This window comes from Vanacampus margaritifer, chromosome 19, assembly GCF_051991255.1.
Source record: "Vanacampus margaritifer isolate UIUO_Vmar chromosome 19, RoL_Vmar_1.0, whole genome shotgun sequence".
NCBI classification, from domain to species: domain Eukaryota; kingdom Metazoa; phylum Chordata; class Actinopteri; order Syngnathiformes; family Syngnathidae; genus Vanacampus; species Vanacampus margaritifer.
The window spans coordinates 958,850-967,500 of record NC_135450.1 but is presented as its reverse complement, the minus strand read 5'-3'; the positions used below and the strand labels follow the sequence as shown (position 1 = coordinate 967,500).

At 40.2% G+C, this 8,651-nt stretch overlaps 1 protein-coding gene across 3 annotated transcripts in view; it reads left to right on the top strand.

Moving 5' to 3' along the window:
• Positions 1–2,294, top strand: part of mdn1 (midasin AAA ATPase 1) — a 260,821-nt gene extending 258,527 nt beyond the window's left edge. For all 3 annotated transcript variants that reach the window (XM_077552191.1, XM_077552190.1, XM_077552189.1), the window contains exon 102: positions 1,433–2,294. In XM_077552191.1, coding sequence (XP_077408317.1) covers positions 1,433–1,618 — 186 coding nt within the window. In that variant the 3' untranslated portion in view covers positions 1,619–2,294. The remainder of the gene's footprint in view (positions 1–1,432) is intronic.
• Positions 2,295–8,651: the final 6,357 nt, after the last annotated feature.

The following is an 8,651-nucleotide window of genomic DNA, read 5'->3' as shown; positions in this document are numbered from 1 at the left end:
AGCATTTTTTTCAAAGACGAAAAGCATCGACCAGTGCTAAAGAGCACATTGATGATGATGATGGTGACTCCGAGGTTGAAGCCGAAGTTGGAAGCGTTGACGCGGCGGCTTCGATCACGTTGTAAAGCCTCACCGGCCTAGCGATGCTAACGCCGGAAAACGTGGTGCACAACCGAGCACTTCTGCACAGGCGGACGTTCAATCGGACGATGAAGAGTACCCTGAGTCCAATGCATATTCATTGGAGGAGTGGATACAGTCTGATCACGGAGAAGACACTGGTTCTGGACAACAATGCCACCATGAATGGAGTGGATAAGATGGATCAGAACATCTCTTACCACCCATTCACGCGTAAAACATTGAAATGGCACAAAAAATGTGTTGCCTATCTATTTCAAATATGCATGTTCAATGCATATATCCTGCACAAAACAAAAAATCCTGCGAAGTGCCGACACTTTTTGGAGTTTATCCAGCTAGGTGGTGAGAGGGTGGCTGTTACCACAAGACAAGGAGGAGGAGGAAGTTGTTGCAGGTATAGGAACTGAAGGGCATGAGGAAGCCAGACGTAACACCAGGTCACCGTATCATGATCCTGAGAGTAGACTTGATGGCAACATGGCCAAACACACACTCCAGTACAAACCTGCTACTCCCCGGAAAAAAAGGCCGGCAAGAAAGTGTAGGGTCTGAAGGCGAAGGGGCAATCGCAGTGAAACTAATCTGTGGTGCAAATCCTGCTGCGTCCCCTTGCGCGCAGGGGAGTGTTACACAATATACCACACAAAAAGAAAAATTGTGTAGTTGAAACATCCGCACAATTGTAAATAGTAACACATACACATGCACAGTAGCACACATATGTAAATAGTTTGCCAAATTTTTGGGTCAAATTGTTACACTGTTGAATGTAAATAAACTTATTTTTCTATCAAAAAACACTTTTTCATTGTTGGTGGTAGTGTTTTATAGAAGTAAAGCACTGTTTAGGTGTTTGTGGCATCATTCATGGAAAAAAAAGTGTCAAATTCACTAGAGCGCATGAAATAATATTGTTTCACAAAAAGCTTGATTTCTACGTATTTTGGTCCAAAACAGAGCATTTGGGTGAAACTAACCTATTTTCTATTGTTGATTACTAAAAAACCGAATGGGGTAGAAACAAACTTTTTTTCTGATGAAAGATGAGAGTTCAATCTTTCATTTGGTAGTATCTGTGTTTCCATAGTCCAAACACAACATTTTCTGTCGACCTTGAAAGATCAGTCAAAATGCTCTAAATCAGCTGGCATGTTCTCTTTTCTGAAAATGGTTGGCAGTCAAAGAGTTAAGATGATGTTACAGACACTTGAGCCATGATATGCAATAGTAAAATCCACAAAACAATGAACATATCTGTACTGATACAATCTGTGGTGCTTTGATGTAGGATTCGATCCTGGACATCAAGGTGCCAGTATTTAAAGGGCCAGGAGAACTACCAGAAATCCGCTCCTATATGGAGGAGTTTCCATTCCCCTTCTATGTCATCCTGCGAGATGTCAATGCCTTGCCAGAGACCCTGAGTGATGCACTCAGGCAGTGGTTTGAACTTGTCACCACTGCCGACCAGTGAAGGGTTTCTCCCCCACCCAAAGGTGCCATTTTTTCAACGATTGAAAGCAAGACTGCATTACCCATTAATGCATCACTATTTTACATAAGATAATAAATTACTTGCTGATATAAATGTGTATTTTCATATATACTATGTCACTATAATGATATTATTGTAGTTTTTACACATTTACCATTTAATTTTTGTCTCTTTCCGGGGCGTTATATTTCATTTCTAAATAAACCATGATTGTTGCATGTTGGATGTGAAATATAAATGTGACAAATGTTTTGCGTGACTTGGTGAAATCATCCTTGTGCTGTATTTGTGTTATTTAATTGAAGATGATGAACATCCTGTGAACATAGTCAACTGTGGGATTGCGTTTTTATGTCATTGACCCATCCACACTTGACTAGATAGCATGAATGTGGATTTTCTTGTGAAGGGATACTACATTTTGATAAATAAAATTCATATTTAAAAAAACATATTTTAGTGCTTGAAGACTGTTGGTTGGTTGCTCTAAATTGTGATCTAAACTCAGGAGTACATTTTGCTCCAATTAAATGTAAATTACTGGTTTTGTAGCCTGCATACACGTAAGTTTCTTTGCTTTCTAATAAACTGGATGCGTTTCAATCATGATACAAATTATTTCTAAAAAATAAACTGTTTACACAATTGTCACTGAGTTTTGATTGTGAAGTTTCATTTTTCACCTAGAGTATTGGTTCAACCCTCGTAAGGAAAGTGTCCAATTTTTGACTTCTTGCTTTTTATTAATATTAATATCAAATATAAAGCTTTTGAAAAAAATCAATGAGTGAGCTAAAATTTAACCCATTGTCTAGAACAAGTTGAAGTTCAAAATGGCACCGTCCAAAATGTCCAAATTATTATTGGCATTATTATATGTGGGAAACAATTTTTATAGTACATGAGTAAAAAATGTCAAAATTGTGGCCCATCAACTCCCATTATAAATTATAATTGAGTTTTTTGATGCACTGTACACCTGTGTTGTGCATTTCCCGCGATTACCCAATTTATCCCTTCACTGGGGCATCAACTAAACCATAGAAAAATGTATTTTTTTTAACTATAGCGTCATAAAAGCCATTATACACCAGATGGCGCTAGAGAGCTAATATTTTTATTTGAGCTGACTTATGTGCTTCATATGTCCCCATTCTTATGCCAAAACAAGAAAGCACAGTTGGGATCGAGAGCGTGTGTGGACGCAATAACAGCGTGTAGCGATTATTTGGGTTGCCGTAATGGCTTATGAGAAATTCAGACGGTAGTGAGGAGAGTTGTAATTTCCTCAGCAACCTCTGGGGCACCACGTTGACTTTACTTGTTTGTAGGAGCAAAATAAACGATATAAATCCTATTTATCAAGTATTCATAATCTGAAGTTGCTACTTTAGTTAATCATGGCGTTCTTTGCTTTCATAAGAGAATTACTAATCCACTCAGTAAACACAAATGATTCGGCAGAAATTGAATTTCTAGACAAAAAATTTATTTAGTAAACACACATATATCAGTCACAACCTAACCTATTAATGAAATGGAATAAAAATGCGAATCAAAGATAAAAGAAAACGTGCAACCTAACTAAGATTAAAAAAAAAGTAGATGAGAAAGGTAGGTGGGGGATAAAGATGGAAGTGTTTGACATGTCAATTCTTTTATGTTTGAATAAAAGCGTTGCACCAGTAGTATACGGTCAGATTGCAATGACAGCGCACTTACGGACTGGTTCAGTCGCACGGGAGAGAGCCGCGCATGATGGCTCAAGTCCGGGGCTCAAAGGATGAAGCCGCACGGTCACCCTCAGCGACCACGTTTCTAGTGATGATCAGGAAAAGTTCCTGGGGCCAGACGTGAGATCAAGAGTTGCAGGAAAGAGAGAGTCCTTGAGCAGTTCATAGGGCAAAGGAGAAGGGAATAGAGTTGCAGGAAAAGAGTAAGAAGTTCCTTCGCGCGCTGGCTTTTAAGCTGTGTCCCAGGGGGTGGGGCCGTAGTCCCGCCTCTTCCGTCGAATGAGACCAAGCTTTTGGGATAGTATTTGATCATTTTTGATCAGAATTGACAAGCCAGATGCTTCATTTATCATTCTGAACACATTTCAAACATTACCACGATCATAAAGTTATTGAATCCGCTAAGCTTACTAATTAGCCAAATTTAGGTGGTTACAGAAATTACACACATCATTCATTTGAGATAGACATACAGGTTGTGTACAAAGATAAACAACAGGAGTTATTTGATGTCAATCAAGTACATAGAGTCCATGTATGTCCTGAATTATGTAGACTTCAGATTAATTAGGAGCGGCAGGATTCTTGAGGATAATCGATAGTGACCGTTGGAGGGCACTGTTGTACAATACACCTTTCACGGGGCATTGTTTCCCAAAAACAAACAAACACATGGCTAATTCCTGTGGATAGGCCAGACTATAAAATATGGTCTGGGAACTGCTTATCAGACAGGATTTCAGATCTGTCGGAGCTGTGGTATGCGTTTCCTGGGGGTTATAAAACGAAGTCTAGTCCCTGCTGGAGGGAAACTCAAAGAGTCCTTTTGAACTGAAAACACAGAGTTAAGACACACACACACATTCCCCAGGGGGAAATGTTTAAAAAAAGCACATAAAATGAAAAAAATGAGGGTGACGGGCAATATTCGTTCAACTGTATGCCATGAAATGTGATACGAATAGCAACTGGTGCAAGTCTTTTACTCATAGTAACATTTCATAACTTAGACTCAGAAGCTTTTTATTTATTTATTAATAGTCATCTCCAATCAAACTATGACCTCATTTTTTAAGTTTTTCTTCTCAGGTGACAGGTGAGATTTGATTTAGTACAGTGACACTTCACAGAACCAAACATTGGCAAAATTGTTTATCGTAAGTGTAATAATTGACTCCAAATCATTTCTGAAAATACCTGACAGAGAAATCACAAGGAAGATCTGACAACTTTGCCATGATTGTGTATGCACTTAAGCTCATCTTGACCGATAAATGTCGGAGGGGGCTTCTCATTGCATTTAGTGGGCGGGTAGGGGCGTGCCACAGTAGGGTCAATTAGCAGATGACACCACAGTTTTTCGTAAAATGAAAATCAGGTTCCAATCACCTTACAATTAATAGACAGTTTCTCTAAAGATTTTGGATTAAATTTGAACTTAAACAAATGTCAATTATTCTCTGTCAAAAATTGTAATGATCATAGTATCTGTCTATTCATAATGAAGTAACCTATTTAGGCGTGACTATATGTAAAAATCCCCCCAAAAAGAATAATCACAAATGTTACCACTATTATTAAAAAGACACAAACCAAATTAAATCAGTAGTTACAAAGAGATTTAAGTTTAAAGGTGTATTCAAGGATCTTCTCAAAGTAGAAGCCAAACGTCCGTTTTTACAAAAATGCGCATGCGGAAAGATCATCTTACCACTCGTCCGGGGGAAACGCCTACACTGTAAAAATGGAGTGATATTTACTTGAAAGTGTGCCGGTGATGATCTGATAATTTGATCCATCTGTGTTGGATTAAGGAGACATGGAAAACAAGCTGGATAGGGGCTCTCGAGGACTGGACTTGGCCACCTCTGTTCTAAACTATTTTGATGGTAGTAATTTTATTTCTGGCTTTCAAGTTACCACAGTGACTCATTTCACCTTTATTTATAAAATGATGTTCAATTTGACCCTAATGTAGCCGCAAGGGCGCACAAGCCAGTGTTTTCTTGTGTTGGTCCCAAGCCCGAATAAATACAGAGGGTTGTGTCAGGACGGGCATCCGACGTAAAACTTTGGCCAATTCAAACATGCAAATCAAATATATGACTTGCATACCGGATCGGTCGAGGCCCGGGTTAACAAGGGCCGCCATCGGTGCTGTTGACCTACAGGGTGCCGGTGGAAACTGGACTACTGTTGGTCGAAGAAGGAGAAGAGGAAGGTGTGTTTGTAGGAAGAAAGAGAAGAGAAAGACCAAGAGTCTAGGACTGAGAGTAGGGACTTTTAATGTTGTAACTATGACAGGAAAAGGTAGAGAGCTGGTTGACATGATGAAGAGGAGGAAGGTGGACATACTGTGTGTTCAGGAGACCAGTTGGAAAGGGAGCAAAGCTAGAAGTTTAGGAACAGGGTTCAAGTTATTCTATCATGGTGTAGATGGGAAGAGAATTAGTAGGAGTTATGAAGGAGGAGTTTGTTAAGAACGTCCTGGAGGTAAAAAGAATGTCGGATAGAGTGATGAGCCTAAAGCTAGGAATTGAAGGTGTGATGATCAATGTTAGTGGGTATGTGCCACAGGTAGGATGTGAGCTGGAGGAGAAGGAGAACTTTTGGTTGGACCTTGATGTAATGATGCTAAGCATCCCTAGAAGTGAGAGAGTTGTCATTGGTGCAGACTTCAATGGACATGTTGGTGCAGAAAACAGAGGTGATGGGCAAGTTTGGTATACTGTACAGGAGAGGAACGCAGAAGGACAGATGCTGGTTGACTTTGCAAATAGAATGGAAATGGCTGTCGTGAAAACTTTCTTCCAGAAGAGGCAGGAACATAGGGTGACCTACAAGAGTGGAGGTGGGAGTACAGAGGTAGATTACATCATGTGTAGACTGTGTAATCTGAAGAAGATCAGCGACTGTATAGTCGTAGACGAGAGTGTAGCCAGACAGCATAGGATAGTAGTGTGTAGGATGTCTCTGGTGGTAAGGAAGACAAAGAAGGCAAAGGCACATCAGAGGACGAAATGGTGGAAGCTGAAAAAGAAAGTGTTGTATGACTTTTAGGAAGGAGTTGTGACAGGCTCTGGATGGTCAGAAGGTGCTTCCAGATGACTGGACAACTACAGCAAATGTGATCAGGGAGACGGGTAGGACGGTCCTTTGTGTGTAATCTGTAAGGAAAGGAGATAAGGAGACTTGGTGGTGGAATGATGAGAGGCTTAAGTATATCCAGAGAAAGAGGTTAGCTAAGAAGAATTGGGACACTGAAGAACTGTAGAAACTGAAGAAAGGCAGACAGGAGTACAGGGAAATGCAGCGTAAGGTGAAAGTAGAAATGGCAAAGGCCAAACAAGGGGCTTACGATGAGTTGTATGCTAGGTTGAACAGTAAGGAGGGAGAGACTAATCTATACAGGTTGGCAAGGCAAAGAGACAGAGATGGGAAGGATGTGAAGCAGGTTAGGGTAATAAAGGTTAGGGATGGAAGTGTGTTGGCAGATGCCAGTAGTGTGATGGGAAGATTGAAAGAGTACTTTGAAGAGTTGATGAATGAGGAAAACAAGAGAACAAAGAATAGAAGAGGTGATTGTTGTGGACCAGGAAGTAGCAAAGATGAGTAAGAATGACGTGAAAAGGGCAATGAAGAGGATGAGTGGAAAGGCACTTGGTCCTGGTGATATACCTGTGGAGGTATGGAAGTGTCTAGGACAGGTAACAGTAGAATTTCTGACAGGGTTGTTCAACATGATCTTAGATAGTGAGAAGATGCCTGAGGAATGGAGAAGTGTAACTGCAACATGTGTCAGGCTCGTTCATGGTGCACATGCGAGTACTTGCACGATCTTAAAGCGACAGCCACAGTTGACAAAGACATGACTTGAAATCAGGTAAGAAAAACTACGCCCCTCCCCAAAAAACTGTGGAGTGTGAGGGTCCACACTATAAAATGGGAAGATGAAAGCTGATAGTTGCAGTCAGAGTAAAACAGTCAGGGCTCTTCATACTCATCTGGGCATTGGTGGAGCATGCATGATGTAGAAAAAACTTTAATATTACCTTTTTAAAGTAACACTAAATATGATTTGAACCTACAATTCATATTTTCATACAAACATTGATTTACAGCTAGATTAATGAAATCTTTGTCATGGCCTAAGGGGGTATGTATCATTTTTACTGGCACTAAACAACTTTGAGGTGGATGGTGTGAAGTCTGCCACACACACAAAAAACACTACAAACATGCAGACTGCGTTACGGCATATGTCCTTTCCTCGGTTTTTCCAGAAGAAAGTCGAGTTAAACATCTATGCGCGATTACTGTTATCATGCAGAAGCTAAAAAAACACCCCAAGAAACAAAGATTTTTGTCTGAGGCGACAATAATAATGATGATAAAAAGCCTACCTGGAGGATTTCACTCGCTGGCGAGGCAGAAGACGGTGGGGATTTCCAAACGACACTGCCTTTGCGGGGACTCAGCTCTTTTTAGAAGGTAGCTTTCCATTCTCAAATTAAAAATAATTATGCTAATGTTAGCTATTGGAAAATTGCGTGGTAGCAATAAATAGCCATCAGCTTAATAGTTCGCCTTTCCACATTGACAGCCATGCAACACTCAAAAGTTGTGTTCTTTCTTGTTTACAAATGCTTGTGAATGCATTCGCGGGATGGGGGGAGCGCAGCCGTTTGTGTGTACAATAAGGAAGGTAAGATCATAACCACCGTCTGCTGTTAACATACTTGAGAAACGTTACAGTGCTGTATAAAGAAAAAGAAAAGAAAATAGCCACTGGAAACAATGTAATTCAGCCCAACTGCTTGGACGTCGGGATTTCACGATATGCGCTTGGCCTTATGGAAAATGTGGTTCTTTCAAGGGAAATTCAAGGGAAAACAATACCGCTTTCGTCCAAAGGTGCTGCTATAATCAACAAAAGACAAATGCTGACTTTGTTCTGCTTTAAACTTCACAGTGCAACTTAAAATTGAGATTACAATATAGATAAACTTCTGGTAAAGCTTTCCATGATTCGCAAATAAGTTCTATTAGCAGATACCCTTATATATTAATTAGGGATGGGCGAGTACCGATACCAGGCACATTTCATGGTATCAGTACTCGCGACGGGTATCGATACTGGTATCGGCCCACATTCTTGTGGCCATTTTTCAGTCAGAAACTGTCAGAGGAACGAAGTTGTGTTCCGTCTCATTCGTTTCCTGTGTGTCTCCTTATGAGGTAACACTTGTTCATTTAATTACTTTCGGCATGCATTACTA